The sequence below is a fragment of the Protopterus annectens genome, chromosome 8.part0 (assembly GCF_019279795.1).
Source record: "Protopterus annectens isolate FY-2018-M chromosome 8.part0, PAN1.0, whole genome shotgun sequence".
Lineage (NCBI taxonomy): Eukaryota > Metazoa > Chordata > Ceratodontiformes > Protopteridae > Protopterus > Protopterus annectens.
Genome location: NC_056741.1, coordinates 23,238,612 through 23,260,669, shown reverse-complemented (window position 1 = coordinate 23,260,669; position 22,058 = coordinate 23,238,612). Strand labels below are relative to the sequence as shown.

Genomic DNA, 22,058 nt, shown 5'->3' with positions numbered 1-22,058 from the left:
ATTAGTTTTAGATGAAGCCCATAACTCTGGGTATGTTTGTAGTATTCCTTGGTTTTTAGGCTTTTGTCATTGATAGTTCAGACTGTTTCTATTTGTCATGTTTGGTCCTATCACAAGTTCTTATTCGCTGTACACATGCAAGCCATTCTAAGCTTAGTAGCACATACAGCTGCCCCTAATCCATCAAAAAGCCTTTCCATGATATTCTCTGCACACTGCCTCTCACAGAATGTTGACCATACTTCCCCAATGACAGTGGGGGTAAAAGCCAGCTGAGCAAGAAAATAACCCCTTCAGTCTGATTTGAGAAAAGCAGGTGTGCGTTTTGCTTCTTGCTTTCTATCAGCTGCCACCCCTTCTGGTCTATTAGCTTCTTCCCGAAGGGGTTGGAGCAATGCATTACTGTAGCAGTATATGCACCCTTTTCTCCTTTATCCAAGGCGAGGTGGGATTCCTTTTGCTTTCCATTCCCTCTTTTTTTTTGTTCCAAGTCTGTCCTTTTAGAGCATCAGCCTCTGTCCGTTTACTCCAGGTTCTTTTTAGTGCCAAAAAAGACGGACCTCAGACCCATCTTGTATCTGTCAACCTTGAACCTGGCTGTAGCCAAGCAGAAATTCCGAATGGTCACTCTACAGTCCAGTCTACCTTACCTTCGAAAATGTAACTGGATGTGCTCGATAGACCTCCAGGGTGCTTACTACCACATCAAGATTCGTAGAAGCTCCAGGAGATCCCTTCGCTTCCAGCTGGGAGCCAACCATTTCCAGTTCAGAGCCGTATCCTTCAGTCTCACCACAGCCCCCAGGGTGTTTTACCAAGGTAATAGTCATAGCGGCTCCCCTAAGGCCTTCAGGGAATTTGGGTATTTTCTTACCTAGACTATTGGCTCCTCGCCGCTTCCACCAAATGTGTTCTTTGCATAGCCAGAGATTGCTTCCTTCATCTTTCAATCTGGCTAGAGATTACGATCAATGTTTCTAAGTCCCTCTTGGACCCGGTGCAGATCTTTTATCGGGGCACAGCTGGATTCAAAGCCTACGGCCCCATATATCCGTGATCCTTGGACCCGGGCTACCAAAAGGGGGCGATGTTCTCCGAGCCCTAGGCTCTATGGCCGCAGCAATCTTGATCCTCCCCTGTGCGTGTGTTCACATGTGTGTTCTTCGGAAGACGCTGGCCATACAGTGGTCTTGGCTAGATCTCCCCATAGATTATCCAATTCAAATCAGCAAAGCCTGCAGAGCGCCCCTTCTCTGCTGGCTCCAATCGCCAGAGATCATACCATGACTACCATTTGTTTCACCCACAGCCCCAAGCCAAAGTGACCACGGATGCCTCCCAACTCAGGTGGGGGGGACATTATTTGGGGAGGACGGTCCAAGACACATGGTCCTGGACAGAGGCCAAATTGCATATCAATGTTCTTAAGATGAGAGCAGTGCTTTTAGTGTTGCAAGCCTTCCACACTGTTCTTCCTCCAGGGACTATTGCAGTTCAGGCAGACAACATGTCGGTTGTCTGGTACATCAACAAACAGGGGGGAACCAGAGCTTACCCTCTGTGTCGTGAGGCCATGACAGTGTGGGAGTGGGCGATCTCCACCAGTCTCTTTCTGACTGCAACGCACATCCTGAGACGCTCCAACATTTTAGCGGACAGATTGAGTCAGGCTATTCTAATGCCATACGAGTGGTCTCTGAAACAATTGATAGCGGAGGAGATCTTTCTTGCGTGGGGTCAGCCTTGCTGCAATCTCTTCGCATCTCCTTCCAATGAATCCTCCAGCGAGTTCGTTGCTCTGATCCCCTCACCAGGGGATCCACCAGAGACACACTAGTCCATCATGCTTGGCCTCCCGGGTTACTGTATGCTTTTCCCTTGTTACCTGTCATTCCGAAGTTTCTTCAGAAAGCTTGCCGATTGGGTTGCAAAGTGATCCTCATTGACCTGTTTTGGCCTCGTCTGGTGTGGTTCCCCTTCCTCTGGTCTCGTGTTCTAACTCCTCCTTGGATTCTGGATCCTTGCCCGAATCTCATCTCTCATCACTCGGGTGCTTGTCCGCCCAGTCTGGACAACCTCAAGCTCACTGCTTGGTTGCTCCAGTTCCCTTGATTGCCAGGACTCCCGATCTTTCATCTTCAGTAAAAACTATTCTGGTGGCGTCCCATAAGGCCTCCACTAGGAAAATTTACCACAGCAAATGGAAACTATTCTCTATTTGGGCTTCTCAGAGGAACATAGATCCCTTTACAGCCCCTGGTCCTGCAGTGTTGGATTTTTTAGCCAATATTTTTCAACAAGGGGTTAGTTAATTTACGGTGAAAGGGCAACTGGCTGCTATCTCTAATTTCCATGTTGGTGAAAATATGAATGCCCTGGCCTATGTAAGGCCTTTCTTAAAGGCACTTTTTTTTTTTTTTTTTTTTTTTTTTAAGCCTTCCGATTAAGGACTCCGTTCCTCCTTGGGACCTTACCTTGGATGTTCTTCATGTTTCACTGTTGCAGTCCTCACATTTTGGGTTATCTGCTTGCGGGTAGCCCTCAGCCGGCTTGAATACTAGAGTCTTTGGGTTTCTGCATCTGATGCCGTCGCTCCTTCCATAATGTCAGTTCGTCAGGGGTATAAAACATGCAGCTAATGCCATTACATCAGTCTTGTCGTGCGGTGCCTGAAGCAGAAGCAGTTTGCAAGTGTTGGTCTGCAGTCTCCTGAAATTTCCATTTTCGAGTTTCAGACGCGAAGTCTTCAGAAAAGATAAGTACCCCGTTGGGGATCCTTTTTTCTTGCCCTAACTAATGTCAGAAAAAGTTAACAATTGTCTTGCCTGTGGAAAGCAAATACCTCAGGGATTTTCATTCTTACTGCGGCACCTGTTTAGGCCCATACCACGATGTCCCTCGCTGTCATTTTTTTGCTTTGTTCAGCACCCAAACTATTTGTCGTCAGGCTATTTTTGTTGCTAAATACTTTCAATATCGATCTCCGTACTCCAAAATGGCTTCGTTAAGCCATCCGACTACCGATCTTCCGAAAAAACGTAAGGATAGACAGAGACGGACCGCATAGGTCCAAAACTGCCTACAATGCTTCTGTTAAGCTAGTTGCCAGTTCACTGGTACTCTGTGAGTTGCTTTTGCAGCCCCTGATACCTGCTACTACAGATTCGCAGGCCTAGAGACCCATTCGGAGTCCGGTATGCCGCAAGATGCCTCTTCTACTATGGAACCTGTGGATGTCTCTTCCTTGGATGGGTCTGGAGCCGCTGTGCAGGCACCGACTTCTGAGGGTGTATTCAGGCCTACAGACTTTCATATTAAACCAACGGCATCATTTCCATCTAGAAGTACCAAATTCCTCAGGCCTAAAACTCGCACTATGCCTAGAAAATCGACCAAACCGCATACTCAGCCCCATATGCCTCAAAAACAAATGCTTAGAATGGCTGAAGACCTTATGACCTTAATTAGGGGATGCCAACCTTCCCCGTCTAAGAGAAAACTGATTTTCATTGATTCTTCTGATCAGGAATCTGATATCCCCTGCTCCTTCTGATTACCAGGATTTGACCTTATCTACTTATGAGGATTCTGATGCAGCGGATTCCATTCCCTCTGCTTCCCCTCCAGAAGATTTTTCATTTGGTGAAACCTTGCATACCCTTAGGGAGCATTTCCACTGGGAAAGCCAGGACTATTCTGAGTCCAAAAAGAGACTTAGGGAATTCTTACTCCTGCCTCAACACAGGCCTCTAGCTATCCCTCCTGTTCTGGCTATTGTAGATGTTTTCTTGGAATCTAGCCTTACCTCAGACACTTTGCCTCCAGCTCCCAGAAAACCTGACTGGTACTAGAGTACCTGACTCTCACAAGTTCCTTTTCAAGAATCATACTGCGGATCCAGAGACCATTTCCCAAGGACCAAAAGCCATTAAGGCTACTACTGCCAAAAATCCAACCCCTTCTAATAGAGATTCTAGAGCCTTAGACAGCTGGGGTAAGAAGGTATACACTTTTGGCCATTAGGTCTTTAAATTGCCAGTTTCATATGCTAAAGTATCAGCAGCATTATTATGGGACTACTTAAACAGAAAATGATGTTGATTCCGGACTGTGCTGAGCACAAAGACTTGCAAGATTTAATGCGTTCTGCTTAACAAGTTGGTAAACCTACTTTGCAGTGTGGTTTTGATGCTTTAGAAGCATCTAGCAGAGCTGCTGTCACTGGGTCTGTACTTAGAAGGCATGCTTGGCTTAAGGAACAAAACTTGCCAGATCATGTTAAAGCTAAATTACTGGATGCTCCCTTAAACCAGGACCGCCTTTTTGCCATCAAAGCAGAAGTCATCCTCAAAAGCATGGAGGAAAAAGCTAAATCTGTGCAAACTGTTAAAGATTTTTTACAAGTACAGCCTTCCATATTCAGTAGGCATTGGCCTTCAAAGAACTGGTCCTTTTCGGTCCCTTCCAGGCCTTCTCAGTCCAAACCCAGGAGCAGCAGACCACCAAGACTTCAGTCTCAGGCTACGCACAGATCTAAGCAGTGGGGGGCTCCCACTTCCAAAGCAGGGAGTAGTAAGTCACCCCCCTAGGAAAAATGGTGCAGTGACTTAACCTTAACCCTGCCAAGCTCTGCCCAACTACCTGTTCCCTTTGGAAGAAAGCTCACCCTGCATGCAAGAAACTGGGAACTCGTTGCCCAGGACAAATGGGTTTTGAACATAGTTTCCCGAGGATACAGATTCCACTTCCACACACTACCGACCCCCCAAGTGGTTGCCCAGACTGCCACTCAAATCAATGGGCGGAGGCCCAACAGCAGGTTGTCTCTCTCCTAAGTATCAGGGCTATTCAACCTGTCCCAGCAGAACAAAGGGGACAAGGTTTTTACTTAAGACTTTTTCTGGTACCCAGAAAAGAAAACTCCTGGCTTCCTATCCTGGACCTTTCTATTCTCAACACCTTCGTGGTGGTTCCAAAATTCAAAATGCTAACTCAATAGCGTCTTCCTATGCTAGCCAAGGATGCTTGGCTGGCAACCCGAGACTTAGAGGAAGCTTACCTGAACTTCCCAATAAGAGAATCCTGCAGAGACAGTACCAATATTTCAGGGTGGGCTCCATGCACTTTCAGTTCTCTGCACTTCCCTTTGGCTCATCTACTGCACCCATAGTGTTCATAAAGTTTCTAGCTTTAGCCATTGCATTTTGCAGGCAGAGAAATATTCAAATGTACCCATACTTGGAAGATTGTTTGATTCAGGCAGAAAGCAAGGACTTGCTATTACAACACCTGGCATTTGTAAAGAAACTTCTAACCTCACTGGGGTACACCATCAACGAAAATAAATCGCACCTAGTACCTTGCCAATAGATTGTATTCCTGGGAGCAAGCTTGAACACAACTTCCCAGATTGCATTCCTCACTCCAGACAAACAAGTTTACTTGACAATCTACTTCAAACTATTGGCCACAAAAACCCAACTATCTGCAAGGAAAACACTGCAGGCTCTGGGGTTCATAGCCTCTTGCATTCTGCTAATTCCATATGCAAAACTGCATATGAGAAAACTACAATGGTATCTAAAAAGTCTGTTGTCAACATTCTCAGGACCTGGAAACAATGATTCCTATCATTCCTCGTCTAAGGACAGAGTTCCTTTGGTGGGCAGAGGCCTGCTACCACAACAAGGGACTCCCTTTCACTCTAACCACTGTCGCCCAAACCCTAACAGACGCATCAGACTATGCATGGGGGGCTCACATGGCAGAGCAGTGCATTCAGGGCAAATGGAACCAGAGACAGACGCACCTGCATATCAATCAAAAAGAAATGCTAGCTGTACAGAATGCACTGACAGCCTTCAAAGACCTTATTCTTCCAGGACAACTATTGGTAAAGACAGACAACACTACAGTTATGTGGTACACAAACAAGCAGGGGGGAACCCACTCCTACTCTCTCTGCAGACTAGCCATGGCTCTGTGGGACACAGCCTCGAGCTACCAAGTGTACCTACAAGCTCACTTTCTGCCAGGCAAACTAAATTCACTGGCAGACTACTTAAGCAGAAATCTCATAGACCTACACGAACGGAAACTTGAACCCAACATATTCAACCTCTTGAGGAACAAATGGGGGACTCCAGAGGTAGATCTGTTTGCCTCCCTTCACAACTACCAATTGAACAAATTCTGCACCAGAACTCCCCACAGTCAAGCTTGGAAAGTGGATGCCCTGTCCTTTACCTGGGAAAGCCTTTCCCCCTTGCCTCTCCTCATGAAGGTTCTACTAAAGATCAAACAGGACAAGCCAAGGACAATACTGATTGCACCAGACTGGCCACGCCAGCACTGGTGCCCCCTCTTGTGCAGTCTGACACTGCTACAACCATGGCACCTGCCTCAGACCCCTTGCTTTTGTCCCAGCACACTGGCCAGATTCTGCACCCTCAGCTTCAAACCCTGAACCTCCTTGCAGCCTGGCTCATTCCATGAGCTCTCCTCTAGCAATCCTCAGTAGGCAGGTGCTGGATGTCATTCTGGAGGCAAGGAGGCCTAGTACTAAAAAATCCCATTCTGAAAAGTGGAAAAGATACTGTTCTGGAGCCAGGCTCTGTGGATGGGCAGAACTGTGCGCAGCGTACCTCATATTCTAGATTATTTAACAGAAATGCTCCCCAGGAGCCTATTCTTCTAGTCAATTAAGATTCATGCCTCTGCCATTTCAGCACATTACAATACTGAGCCACCTCTCTTCTCCCACCCCTTGCTAAAACAATTCCTTAGAGGGGTCAAAATTTAAGACCCCCCCCCCCAGGAGAGTTCCCACTCCAGCCTAGGACCTTAACTTTGTATTGGAAAAACTCACCCCCCCCCCCCCCTTTGAACCAGCTGCTACAGCAGAGTTGAAATTCCTTTCTTGGAAAACAGCCTTGCTTCTAGCCATCACTTCAGCAAGAAGAGTGTCTGAATTACAGGCCCTCATGGCAGTGGAACCCTTCATTTTCTTCCATGAGGACAGGGTTTCCCTCAGGACTAATCCATCCTTTATGCCCAAGGTGGTTTCTAGTGTGGCCCTAAACCAGTCAATTCATTTGCCTAATTTTTTCCCCCTAATCCTCAAAACAAAGGGGAATGGATACTGCATTCTCTGGACGTGCACAGACGCATTAGATTCTATTTGGACAGGACTAAGACTCTCAATGTCTGACCAGCTGCTAGTTTGCTTTGCTGCAGAGGCAGAGAGGAAGGCCATTTCAAAGCAAACCATTTCCAAATGGATAGCCCATTGCGTTCATTTCTGCTACAAGCGCCATGGAAAACCTACCCCACAGGGGATAACATCACATTCCACCAGGGCTACATCTACCTCTATGGCATTTCTCAGAGGAGTCCCTACCAGGGACAGCCTGGAAACTGCTTCCTGGAGCTCTGTACATACATTCACCAGGCATTACCACCTTCAAGCATTACCACCTGCCTATCTTTTCTAAATCCAGAGCTGTATTTGCCACAGCAGTCTTACAGGGCTTAATTGCTGGCCCTAAGGCTCTTTAACTACCTCCTCCCTTCCTTAGCTTTGGGAATTGACCCAAATGTGATGACTGAAACATTGAAACACGAAGAACATAGTACAGTTGTGTACACTTACCATAAATGCAGATGTTCGAGTGTATTCACTGTTGCAATCCTCGTTTCCCTCCCTTCAGCCCCCTGACTTCTCTTGGCTCTGCCTTTCCTTCTTGTTTGGTATATATATTTTATCATGTGTATTTGCTTTTTGATGGGGGGTGTACCATGCCATATAATTGCTTCCTATTTGGGGCCACCTGACATCTGTGGCAAGAAAAACTGATGTAATGGCATCGGCTGCATGTTTTATACCCATGACAACCTGATGACATGTTAGGAGTGACTGCATCTGATGCAGAAATCCGAAGACTCTGGTATTCAGGCTGGCTGAGGGCTACCTGCAGGCAGATAACCCAAATGTGATGACTGCAACAGTGAATACACTCTAATATCTACATTTAAGGTAAGTGTACACAACTGTACTTTCTGCAGGCTTTAGTTGTTCCTCCCTTTGAACCTGCAGCATCAGTCGATTTGAAGTTCTTATCCTGGAAGACCGTCTTCCTAGTAGCCATTACGTCAGCTAGGGGGGTTTCTGAGATTCAAGCTTTGTCTGCCATGCTGCTTTACTTGATCTTCTGTAAGGACAGGGTCTCGCTCCACACAAACTCTTTCTTCTTGCTAAAAGTAGCTTCTAAATCAAACATTAATCAAACAATTTGCCTGTTTTCTTTCCAAATTTTCAGAACAAGGGTGAATATAAGCTGCATTTGCTAGATGTTCATACACAGCTTTGTTTTTATTTACACAGAACATAGCCCTTTCGTAAGTCTGACCAGTTGTGTCCTCCTCTAAACCCTTTCTAGGCAAAGCCATCTCCAAGGTTTCCTTGGCTAGATGGATTACACAATGTATTTTGCAAATTTATAAAGACAAAGGTCTGTCCCCTCCTGGTCCTGTTAAAGCTCATCGATGACTACTTCTGTTGCTTTTTGGTCTAGGGTTTCACTGGATGACATTTGTGCGGCAGCAACTTCATTTCTCATAAGTTGGATTTGATCTCCAGAGGGAGAGCATCCTTCGGCTCTGCCGTGCTCAGGAATAATCTTCCATGAGGGCCTCCTAGGAGTTTTAGTAGCTGGGGACTCTGTCCCACAGGTTGCAGATAAAATTAAGTTAACTACTTCAGATAAAGAAGTTATGTACTCACTATAACGTTCCATCTGAGTAGTTATACTTAATTTTTCTGCAACTCTCCCACCCTCCTTCCCCCGAACCTGTTCTAGGTTTGTTATAAAATTGAGTTGCTGATTGGTTGAGTAGTGGCAAACGGTGATGGGTTATGGGTAAGGGGGAGGAGCTTGGAGCAGATGCTTGAAAAGTTGCCGGCTCAGATCCGATATGGATCCGAATATCCACAGGTTGCAGAAAAATGAAGTATAACTACTCAGATGGAACGTTATGGTAAGTACATAACTTTTTTATTCTGTTTTGGCGAGTTGTTTTGGTTTCATATGCTACTTTATAAAAGTAGATGTACTTAAATGTTACTATTATGCAGATTTTTATTTCTACCTTTTGCTCGTGTACAGCTTTGGTAATTGAGGCGTGGGAGGAGTGGGATGCCATGGTACCAGAGCTGCTGTCCACTGTGAAAACTATGCTGCAGGGGCAGTCTGAAGAGGAAGATGAAGAAACTGAGCAGAAGGAAGAACTGGATGAGGAAGAGACTGCAGAAAATGTGTCACAAGACATTGTTAAGCTTTTGAAACAAGCCAGTTACAAGTGAGTGTGTGGGATGTTAAGCATACCTTGAGTTTCTGAATATGCATGTTTCTGCTATGAATGTTAAGAGTTTGAATAAATGTTTTTCAGGAAAGCTGTGCAGCGTGCTTTGGCAGCCCTGCAGAAATTTGGAAGAGTTCCACCCTTTGAGATCGAGCAGGTGGATGTTGGCTCAGAGGATGTTACCGAGGAAAATTTGATGAGTGTTCTGGCCCTCATCTTCAAAGGTAAATGTGAAATCATGGCTCTGATTGATATGTACTTAACTGAGTGTAATTAACTGTCAACATTTCTCAGCCAACATTAATGCATTAGTGTTAATGAACATGTAAACAGTAACCAGTGGGAAAGCCTTTTAAGGCTGTGCAGTCCTTTCTGAATTAAACTTCAGCTTGAACATTGGATCTGATGTTGCCTTTTCCATCCAGTCTCAACATGTGGGTCATTGGGTCCTACTCGTATCTGTTGCTAGCCTTCTCACTCTTCACACCACAAGCTGTGCCTCCCCTTCCTATAATACCCTTCTATAACCTTTAATCAGATTTAATTTGCCCCTGTCTTGAGGATCGTGGTCAACAGAGCTCTGTCATATTTCTTTTTGGGATAAAATTTCAAAAACCTTATTTTCCCTGTAGCTTTATAGGAACTTTTTATAGTAGTATTGGGTGTAGTTTTTGACAATAGTGGTTGTAGTTTACTTTCTAGTGTAAGTCTAGAACCAGGAAGAATGCCTCCACGAAACTCCCAATTACACAAACTTGAAGTCATTTGTTGCATTCTGATGAAACCGCTAAATAAATCGTTTGTGAAATTGGATTTTCGTGGAGGCATTTTTCCTGGTTCTGGACTTTTATCTTGCATTTTTTCCTGGTTCTTGGTTTTTCTTTGTACTTTCTAGTGTATTTTCCTTACCTGGACATTCCAGTCTTTAACTTTTAGTGCTTTGAGGATAGCAAAAATTGTACCTTTAGTGTACAACAGGCTATTAGTAGATAATAGTTTTTATAGTGTGTTGGTTGTGTGTAGATATTTAGGCTTCTTAGTTGCATATTAATTATGTAAGAGTTTTTCTAGTGTGTTCCTGTGAATTAGTCCTTGGGTAAGTAGGTGGATTGTAGGATCGATCCTTTGTAGCCTTGTGTCAGTTCCTGGATGAGGCTTAGGGGGTTTAAGAAATGTTTAATGTGAGCATAAACATCCTCTGCAGGATGCCCACAATAAATGTGTTTATTGCTTGGGCACTGCCCATTTGGATACTGAATGCCAGCTGTATGGCGGTTTTGGGGTTCATGCCCTTAGTGAAATTAGTTGTGAAGGGTATGTTCCAGCCTTTTGCCTCTCTCTCCCAGCAAGAGAACTGACGAGAGAGATAGAGCATTTGAAAAGGATTCCATGTCCCATAGCAAATAGAAGAGGATTGCAGATTATCTTTATTTAGCTTCAGCTGACCCTCAGTAAAGGTACACTGCTTTTACCCTGGCTCTAACACCTTTAGGTCTTATAACTGTCCAACCCCACTGTCTGGTGCTGCTGGTGTCAGAATCTAATTCCTGTAAGCTGAGCATACCCAGTCCCTTTTTGGCAAAATACCTTTCCTTCTTGTTGGCTAGATTAGTCTCTTTTCTGCCCTATAGTGCCGGCAAGGTTTTTTCTCCAGGGCCACCCCCTTCTCTTCCTGGTTTGGTCTTCCCCATTTCAGATCCATTCTTGGAAGCCAGAGACAGTTAAAAAGTCATCCACGCTTTCTTCTAGGCCTGCCAGGTTGGTCAGGAGCCTCAATCCCTCAGATCTGCAACAACTAATGCGCTCCTGTCTGTAGGCCCAAATGCAGCTAGGTGTCATGCCATCTTTCTCTGCTCCTACTGATGTTGTTCCTCCCCTAGTTCCCTCGGCTGCAGGGTTTACAGGTCTGACTATTCTGCTCTCCCACTGTCTGCATCAGCAGCCTGGCCATTTCAAGCTCAAAACTCCCTTAAAAATGATAAAAGCAACCAAAAACCAGTAAAAATAAAAAGCCACGAAGGTAGACCAAAAAAGTGATGCTTCCAAATAGCCTACACAGAATTTATTTGTCCGCTTTCGTAAAACACGTGGCTTTTTATTTTTACTCAAAACTCCCTTCTTGACATTCTTGACTCTGGCATTGTCAGAGCTGGGTGTGCCTTTCAGCAGAGCTGTTGTGGCCTGTGCCCCCTGATTGGAGTCTACGTTCGAGGTCCAAGTTGTCTCCACCCTTGCATGATTTGGAACTTCACAGCTCTGCTATAATCTGTCAGAGCCAGTTGGGTCTGCATCAGGCACTGGTGCTCCTCTCAGATCTGAGAAGCTCTGGATCCAGCCTTCCAACCTCAGATTTTGCATTTGATGTAGTGGAGAGGATCCTCAACTCTTTAGAGATAGCTTTGGCAGTTGCATCTGACTTTTCCTTTCCTCAGCATGCCTCTGTGCCTGCAGATCCTCATCAGTTGATTCTGGGACAGCCTGCAGCTTTGGGTCCCTAGGTTCCTCTGCATTCAGGATTCCACTCATTTCATCTGTCTCTCCTTCCTCTTCCTGTTCTAGAGAGGTGCATAGTAGAGCAAGTGTAAGAGGAAGCACTTGGTTTCTGGAGGCCTTTGGTATGGCCCCCATCCATATCCTAGATGACTCCTTCCTTCCAGTTGCCCTGATAGACCTGATGTCACTGAACTTGGAGAAAACCCGTCAGAATGGAACTGATCCTCAGGAAACTGGCCTGTCCTAAGAACAGACCCCACTAGTGTAAGAGTCCAACTGTGGAGATAATTGTAATTCTGATTACCAATATAAGTGACATCTCTGAGGAAAGTTTTTTTGGCTCTATCTCGCAGTGAGTCTTTGGCTTTGGACCACTTGGGAAAACTGTGTGTACGCTTCAACCACTTTTACCCATTTGATGAGCCGTCAGCAAGGCCTTGTAGTGGAAGTGGCAAATATTAAGAATCAGCAGCCTCCATTGACTCCAAAGAAATTGGAGAGACTAGTCTACCATGCAGTCCATATCCCTAGTCTCCATGAGGCTGTTGCCCAATGCAGCCAACAGGACTTCATGCAGCAGGTACTGGCATTGCCATGAGTTGTCATGCCTGGGTGCATTTTATGTAATTTTGTGGATTTCTTTAAAGCATACCTTAATGCTGGTTTTGATGGTTCTTCATATTTGACCCAAAGGTCAGACACTAACTAGAGGTGAACAAGACTGAAAGATGCAGTTTGCTGTTGACGTTTGTCTTTTGATCCCTCAGCATTTCTAGGAAGCAGAAGGGCAGAAAGTGCTTTTTTCATAAAGAGCAGCAACCTTTCCAGGGCACCCCAAGTCAAGGCTCCTCCTGCGGCGGAAGGGGCAGCCATAATGGACGCCATCCACGCAGTAGAAGCAGTCTGCATAACCAGGACCTCCATGGAGCTTTCTCAGGGAGGCTCTTCCAGCGCCCCTTAAGGGTTGCTCAACTGCTGTACTCTGGAGGCAGTCTGAGGTCAGTTGTCTCTCTACCCAAAAGCTTGGCAGGCCATCACCTCAGGCATTTGATTGTGGAGATTCATTTCCAGAGGTTAGAGTCCCCTTTTTCTTTACTCCACAAATCCCTTCCAGATATACCACACCAGCCAGAGGAGGGGCATAGCAATGGAAATTCAAAAACTGCTAGTCAGATAAGTCATCCAAGAGGTCCCAGCAAACTAGCAAGGATCTGGGATTTATTTCAGTTTCTTTTTGTACTAAAGAAAGACAAGGACCTCAGACACATTTTGGGCATTTGCCAACTGAACCATTTGTTGCATACTAAATTCTGGTTGGTCACAGTGCAGTCCAGTCTACATCTCCTGATGGATGACTACTGGTTGTGTGCGGAGTATTTCAAGAATGCCTACCATCACATAGATGGGTACTGCAGGATGCTCTTTCATTTTCAGCTGGGGGCCAATCATTACCAGTTTTTAGGGTCGCTTGTAGGTATTCCAAATCTTCTTACCTTGAAGATTGGCTCCTGACTGCTTCCATGAGGACATCCCTAATCAAACCCTGAAATTCCTTACTCCAAACTGTTTGTTCTTGGCCATAACAGCGAATTATGGAAACACCAGCATGGAACCATTTCAAGTGCTAAAATTTGTCTGCCATTTGAATATGGTCACTTGGGGCAGCCAAGCTGCTGTTACCAAGACTGAACTCTTAGTCTGCAGGCTTCTTGCGTCCTGTGAATTCATGAAGCCTCTGCCCCATCAGTACTTTGTCTTGTTGGGCACATGGCAGCTTCTGTTTGTCTCATACCTTTAGTGAGGTTCTACAGAAGAGTTTTACAGTGGACTCCAGTTTGCTGGTCCTATCCAACACATCCTGTGAGCATTCCTGTGTCACTAACACATTTATCATTGCCATATTGAGTGGTGTTTTTCGAGTCCCTGCTAGTTGCAGCAGGAAAACATTTTATTGGGCCGGGGGCATTTTGAGGGGAGAACTATCCAAGGTACCGGATTTGAGGTATGAGGCCAATCTTTATAACAGTGTCTTGGAAATGAGGGTGGTCCTTTTAGCAACGCAGGCATTTTAGGACATTTTCCCCGAGGGTGGATTTGCCATCCAGAACACAAATGTCAGTGTTGTGGTATCTGAATGGGCAAGGAGGAGCTCTATCCTATCTCCTGTGTCAAGAGGACGTGACTGCTTGGCAATGGGCTATGTGCATATCCTGGGGAAATCCCACATTCTTTGGAGTGTTTGAGTAGGAAAGTCGTTCTGCCTCCGGAGTGGTATCTGAATCCGAATGTAGCAGCACAGACTTTCTGCCACTGGGGCATACTCTTGTGATCTTTCCTGTCTAAGACAAAGTGCAGCATCTCTTATGCCCCAGTTCCTTCCAAGATATAGTCACCAAGGGGTGCTTTTCAGCATGTTTGGCCCATGGGGCTTTTCGCCTGTTCCCCCGACACCTTTGATGATTTTTTCAAAGGGCAGCCTGATGCAGAGCCATATTCTTGCATGGCAGTCCCGGTTCCCCTTTGTTTGGCCTCACCTGCCTTGGGTACTGCATCTGGTTCCTGATCTGATTTCTCATCTTGTAGGATTTTGCCTTCAGAACCTGTACTCCCACAAGCTAACTTGTAGGTTTCTGCTAGTCTGATGGCCAGGAATTCCAAGCTCTGAGTTAAATATCCTGTCATCCTCCCAAAAACTCTTCACAAAGAAGGTTTATACTAGTAAATGAAAGTGCTTTTCTATTTGGGCTTCTTCTAAAGGCTTGGATCCCTTTTCTGCACCACCAGGTGCCATTCTGGGCTTTTTGACTGGTCTTGGTTATTCCACCACAAGGTACAAGTGGCCATTTCCAACCTTTATATTGGCAGGGGTAATGATCCTGTGGTGGCTGTTAAGTTCACTAATGCCTTTTTGAGGAGCACCTTTTTCTTACGTTCACCTGTTCATGATCTGGTGCCTCCTTGAGACCTTCCATTGTTACTGTGAGTTCTTACTAGGACTTCCTTTTGAACCTTCAGCCACAGTATCCTTAACATTGGTGTCTATCACTTCAGCCAGAAAAGTGTCTGAACTTCAGGGATTATCCTCTGTGCCTCCTTTCTTAATTTTTTATAAAGATAGGTTTTACTAAAGGACCAGTCATTTTCTTTCCAAGGTTGCTTTGGAGTCCATTTTGAATCAGGCCATTCATTTGCCAGTGTTCTTTCCAAATTTCATTAACAAGGGAAATATTTGCTTCATTGTTCATGCACAATGCAGATTCTGTTTTGACAGAACTTTATCCTTTTCATAGGTAAATGCTGGGCTAAACTACCCCTGCAGGCCATTTAATGCCTATATAATTTCCCTTTTTGTGCTGGAATTAACCTGTCCCATTTGGTTGGACATTGGCCTTGCCTATCCCATGGTTGATAATTATGTATTAACCCTAATGAGAATAACTGGGATCATACCATGTATAATTTGAGGGACACATGCATTGGAATAAAGAATTTAAGAGCTGCATCAGTCCATTAGTAGTACAGGGGCAGTCCTGGGACAATTTCTTCTGTTTCCCATCCATAGATCCAAGTTGCAGTTGAATATAGGTAGAGATGAACTTCGTTTTATGTGGATGGGTGTACATTACAGAGCAATGGTATCCACTGCGACTTATACTTGTTCCTCAAAACCATTCTGTTGCAGAAGAGATTTGTATCCCTATGGAGTATTTTGGATGCCATTTGACTTGCTGATGTGTAGTAAATCCATCAGTATTGGGTCAGAGGATGCCTTGTATGCCAGACATGGGTCACTTCTTATCAGTTTGTAGGATACTGACTATAGTGACCAAGCTTTGAGTAGGTCCATATAAGACATGATTAGGCTTTGTATCTCTGTTGGCATTCCCGCTGCTGCATGTATTTGGACAAATGCATGTCAAAGGGGGCATTGTATTCAGTGACTGGCCTAATGAGCTTTGAGTAAAGGGAGACAATGACATGGTTGACAGAGAACATGCACACAGTTAAAGTAGCTGGAACCACCTCAGACAGTAAAAAGGTGACCAGATGCATTGCCTCATAGCTGTGTGTCTGGGCACCTTCAGTTTGGTGTCTACCTGTCTGACTTTTAGACTGATAATCCAGATTTATGGCTAAATTTGCTGACTGCAGGATTAATGGTGGTGGTAGTTCCACTTTTAGTGCCATCCCACTTTAGCTTGGACCAGACTTTGCAAATAACTGGTGTAAAATCAGGTTCAAAGTAAATAATAAATCGAGTATTAAATTTTGAAAGCAAAACTGTTCCACAGCCTATAACTTAGGCAGCATCCTCTTGTTGTCATTAACAGTTCCCTGTCCTTCTGACCACCACGTCCCAACAGTAATCAGGAAATGCTTCTACCTAGCTCAACTAATACTTAACTTCTTTTGGTCAATATGGCATGATTTTCAATCCTCTCTAATCAACTCTTACTGCTGTCATGGGGTGCAGTGCCCCACTGGCACATGTTTTGTTCATAAGGTTGCAGTTAGTAAGTACTAACATTTGAAGTATCAACTTTTCTTTTTACCTTGCTTTGCTAACTTCACACAAAATTGTCTTAAAGCTGTCTGTGAGGTTGGCATAGCACGGACTGGGAATTTGCCCTTTCCCTGCTGCTGTGAAATCTGAGGTGGTATAGGTTCATAGGTTGGTACTAGGCTATTGGCCCTAGGGCCTATACAAGCCTAGCCATAACAATTCCCTGGCTATTTCTTCCCAGAATATTTACTTCCTTGGTCCCCTGTCTAGCAGGGCGACAGACGTGATCCCTGGGGTGAATTTCCCATCTCCCATCCAATTGTCAGGGTTCCTTTTGAAGAAGGCCAAAGAGGCGCTCAGCTTGACATGTATGGGCAGTCTGTTCCAGAGTCCGGGGAGTCTCTGGGTCAGGAACCTATCCCTCCAGCATGTTTTGTTCAGTGTGCTGACTAGGTTTAGATCCCTGGATCATGCGTGTCTGACAGATTGTGATTTCTTTAAGTGTAGCATGTCCAACAGCTCTGGGTTTGACATGGCCTTGTATGTTAAGCAGAGATAGCCTCTTAGTAGGCGATATGCGACAGAGTATAGCTGGAGTTTTGTTTTAGACAATCAGCATAGGGCATCTGCTTTAGGCCTGTGATTCTTTTAGTGGTGTTTCTGTGGCCTTTCCAGTTGTTGCAGATGTCTTGTGAGGTACTTTCCAAACGGGGCATTGTACTCTATAATGGGTCTGAGGGATGAGTAGAGTGGGACAATGACCTCCTTTTTTCTGGATGAAAAGCCCTTAGTGATTAGGTGTGTCACATAGGCTTTCCTGACTGTTGTGGCAATGTGGTTATCGAAGGTGAGACCACTGTCCACCTGTGTCCCCAAGTCCCTTATCACTTTTGGGGTTTAGTGTACTGCCACCTATGTGGTAATTCATGGGTACGTGTTTTTTCCCAAAGGGGATAAGTGTACATTTCTTGGCATTGAGCTTGAGCCCATGGCTCTGGCACCAAGCAGCTGATTCTGTAAGGCCCTTTTGTAGAATATCCACATCATTTGGGGATTCAATAATGGCTCCTAGTTTGCAGTCATCTATGAACTTGTTAGCCAGAGTCCCTTAGTGCTGGCCTGTACTTCAGAGAAGTAGATGCCAAACAGGAGTGGTCCCAGGACTGAACCCTGAGGTACTCCACTTGTCTGGAGCTAGATTTTGAGTCTGCTACTTTTACAGTGTGGGTTCTGTCAGTAACCCATCGAGTGATATAAGGATAAATGCCCAGCTTAAGTTTATCTATGATTCCAGAGTGGGAGATGGTGTCGAAGGCTTGGCGAGGTCCAGATAGGTTGTGTGGACCACCGTATGTATAATTAGCAAGGGTTGGGTGGAATGCAGGGGGCTTACCTCCTGAATGAAAGTGTCTTTGTTTTTCAATCAGTCTTTTTGGTTTGCTTTTCTGAGTATGCTCTGTTTGTTAGGTAATCTAAACTCCTTGCACAGCCTGAAAGGCTCCCAGAGGTTTCTAATACAGAAGCAATTCTAGACAAGTGATCACAAGGAGTATGAGGCCTAGCCTTGCACATCTTCAAGTTGACACACTTAAATGTTCTTGTCACCCTTTAGAAGTACTTAAGAGTACCTACAGCTGAAATTGAGCAGGGCTATTATAATTCCTTTGTATCTAACCATCCAGTGAAGACTAGTCTTGGGTAGATTGATCTGTTCTGGTAATTTATCCCATAAACTGGGATAATGTTGAGTTCTGTACCTGTTCCCCCAGCGAGTACATCTTATTTTTCTGGTCTAAAGTTAGGCCACCCAGTATAAGTGTGTGTAGAGCTACTATTTTTGCAAAGAAATAAGTTAGCTAGGATTGAGTTTTCCATGGCCAGAAAAGTGAGAGACTGTCACTTCTGAGCAGCCATTAGGCTACTGAGTAAGGAGAATTTTACTATATTGGAATAGTTGAAGGACCAAAGGCTTCTTTTAAATTGTTGCAGCCTTTCCAAAAGCATATGCAGGTTATGGAACCCTTAGCTATCCATCACCAAACATGCGTGTACTACCTGTTCAGTCACAGGCCAGAAATCTTGGCTGCCAAAACAGACTTTAATCCATATCCCTCTACTGTGCGGTGTTTACCTCTTTTTGTGATTTATGTTTAGTATTTAAGGCTGTGAAGGACCTGTCCTCCATCTCCCACACCTTCATAAAATAGTGGCAGAAACATTAGTTCAAAGGCTTTAAATCTTCACCAACAAATATGGGTCATATTGGTTGTGCTCCCCCAATGCATATCCCAACTCAAGAATAAACTACTTATTCATATTAATTTGTAACGTTCAATATCCTAAGGTTACCAATCCAGTTATCAAGATTCACCTTTAGTTACCTCTGGACCCTTCTTTTGCCACCTTCCTGGAGGCAAGAACAGCCGTGTTAGGGGTGCTGGCAAGGGGTATATTATTATTTAGACTGATCTTTCTTGCAGATACTGTGATCCTCAGGCTCAATCACAGTATTCACATACCACATACTTAATTCCATCTCGGGCTCCTCTTATTTTACTTAACTCTCCTAGGAGTAATAACCATGCAGCTTTCTGTTTACTTAAAAGATAAAATATGAGTGGTTTGTGACGGTCAGCATACATATCAACCGAGCTTATCCTGCGTTGCATTCTCTCCACTGCAGTTTGTATGTTTTTTGGCCAGCTATAGTGAATGAAGTTCTAAGTTAAGTATCTAGCTGGATGGTCTTTCCTGATATTTTTCTGGCTAGAAAAATGTTGGCAAATGTTTTTACCAATCATTTCCCACTCTTTGCATTATTGTACTCTGCCTAAAATCATAAAGGAAGCATCCCTTGTTGCAGAAAAATATGAAAAACAATTCATTTGTGTATGTGCTTAAACAGTTAAATGGGTTACTTTAATTGATCTGCTGCAATGACAAGGTTACACTGTTTTTAACAGTATTCTTTTTAAAACTGTCTCCTCTTAGTAAGCTACCAGGAAAGTCCAGCTGGGTAGGAGCCCAATTTTAGCAGAGGCCTGGGGGAGAAAAGCTCCAAAGTATTGCAAAACATTTTAGGAACAATAATTTCTGTGTTCGGTCTCGCAGAGGGGTTTCCAGTAGGAGTGTTCACCAGGTTTCAGCTCTGAGCCCACTGCTGTTCATACTGGTGATGGACTACATCAGCAAACAGGTTGGAAGGGACAGATCAAGAAAGTTGCTGTATGCAGATGATGTGGCAGTACATGCAGACTCTGAGCAAGAACTCCATCCAGCAAAGTATAGAGTAATGAAATGCGAAACTGAAGGCACAATATTACTGTTCTGTTGTAAATCCTATAAAGCTTGTTCACTTACTGACTAATTATGCCCATTCCCATTTGATAATACTCATTCTCACTATTATACATTGCATTTTCACGAGCTTTTAAAAACGTATCAATATTAGGCAGCAATAATGGTACGAATGTACTCTTCTTTTTATACTGCGCACTTCTAAATTTATTTCATAGGTAGGTACTAGGCTATCGGCCCAAGGGCCTATGTAAGCCTAGCCACCAAGGTTCCCTGGCTTACGCCACCCAAGAAAGTTATTTTCCTGTGCCACTGTTGAGCAGAGACCCAAGTGATCCCTGGGGGTGTATTTCCTATTTCCCATCCACTCAAGATTTTTCTTGGAGTGCTAATGAAGAACTTTGCTTGACATAGATGGGTAGCCTGTTCCAGAGTATGGGAAGTCTCTGAGATAGGAATCTATCCCTCCAGCATGTCCTGTTTATTGTGGTGACAAGGTTTAGGTCCCTAGAGCGTGTAGCTTGGAGGGATTGGGATTTCTTTAGGTGTAGCTTGTCCAACAGCTCTGGGTTTGACAGAGTTGTTCTACGTAGGAATGGGCATAATTTCAGTAAGTGAAATGGCAAGCTTTATATGATTTATAACGGTAATATAGTGATATGTCCCTCTGATAAAGGGGGACCAGTTGTAGTTTTAAATTCTAACTTTTATTATGAAGTGATGGGAGAAATGTTATCAGATTCTAAAGTTTATAAAATTCTTTCAACAGCTATTGTATAGGATATGAGCAGTCACATTTTTAACACTTTGTATGAAAGTATGTGTATGGGACTATTAAATAAAGAACTACTTCAGTTTTTTTCTAGTGGAAAATCCCTTGATTCCTCCGTTACATGGTCTCCCCAAAACTCATAAGGACCCATTCCGCCCAAAGTTTAGACCAATAGTGGGAGGTGCAGGATGGTTGGCAGAACCCATCTCTGTATATTTAGATGGTGAACTGAAAAAAGTATTGAATGACTTCACATATGTTTGAGAGATACTAAACACTTTTTAGTGGATTTGTATGAGGCTACAAAAGGAAGAGAGATGTTGAATAGTGGCTTAGTAGCCACACTGGATGTGGTATCACTATGAGCATACCCAATGACAGAGGGATAGGTATGGTGAAATCAGTGTTATTGCGACATGGTAAGACACCCCCACAAAGAATAGATTTCTTGTATGTTACTAAAAATTGTACTTGAACATAATATTTTTATGTTCGAAGAAACCTATTGTTGGCAATTGTCTGGGGTTGCTATGGGCACTAGTTGTGCCAGTACTTATGCAAACCTAGTCATGGTGGATTGGTATTTGACATCTAACCCCTGAATTGCCTTTTACAGACGTTTCGTAGATCTTTTTATTCTTTGGAAGGGGAGTAAAGAACATTTGAAGTATCTTCATATGCAGCTCAATACCAGTGATTTTTTGCAGTTTACAATGAACTATTCTGCATATAGTATACATTTTTTGGATGTCACCATTTATAAAGTTGAGAAGGGGTGGTGCACTGGGCTTCATAGAAAACAATGTTATCGTCTAACTTTTCTACATTTGAATAGTATGCATAATGAGCATATTTTTTCCAATATAGTTTAAATGGCAGGCTGAGGGTATCATGATTATGTTGCCAAGAGGAAATATATAAAAAAGAACTGTCTAACCAAAAAACAGGATTCTTTGAGCAGAGGATATCCCAGTCAAGAAATAGATAAAGCATATACTACATGAGGAAAGAAAAGGGAAAGCAAAACCATATTATTCTGCGAGAGTAATGAGTGAAGGCCCTGATAAGAGAGACAAAAATAAGGAACCATCCCAGACCTCCTTAGTGCTGCCATATACAATGGATGTTGAAAAGTTTAAAGACATCGTGCATCACAACTGGCATATTTTGTTAGTGGATAATGATACTACCAGCATAGTAGGCACACCACCACACTTTATTTTTAAAAATAGAAAAAATTTAAAACCGCTTTGTTACCCAAGAACAATTAGAATATTGGATAGCTTAAATATGGGTACTCAAATGTGGAAACTGTGCATACTGTTTGAAAAATATAGATTCATCAATATATAAACACCTCAGGGACAGGGTACCTTTGGGAACTTAGAACTTCAGCAGATTGTAATACAAGTAATGTGGTGTATGTGACCCACTGTAAAATCTGTTTTCCATTTTATGTGGTTAAGACCAATCACCACCTTAAGGAACGTATTAAGGATCACACATACTGTACTAGAAGAGGGCAGGAATATAGGGCTTTAACAAAACCGACTCTTTCCAAAGGTATAGAACATAAATTTCTTTTCCAAGTGCTACATGTGCCAAAGTATAAGCAATAGGATGGGGGACATA

The 22,058-nt window shown here is 43.8% G+C and overlaps 1 protein-coding gene across 1 annotated transcript in view; it reads left to right on the top strand.

Annotated features, from left to right (window-relative positions):
* NCAPD2 (non-SMC condensin I complex subunit D2) overlaps positions 1 to 22,058 on the top strand; it is a 1,714,408-nt gene that overhangs the window by 681,837 nt on the left and 1,010,513 nt on the right. Inside the window, exons 13-14 of the mRNA XM_044079588.1 lie at positions 9,165 to 9,357; positions 9,448 to 9,584. Of these exons, the coding sequence (XP_043935523.1) occupies positions 9,165 to 9,357; positions 9,448 to 9,584 (330 nt within the window). The remainder of the gene's footprint in view (positions 1 to 9,164; positions 9,358 to 9,447; positions 9,585 to 22,058) is intronic.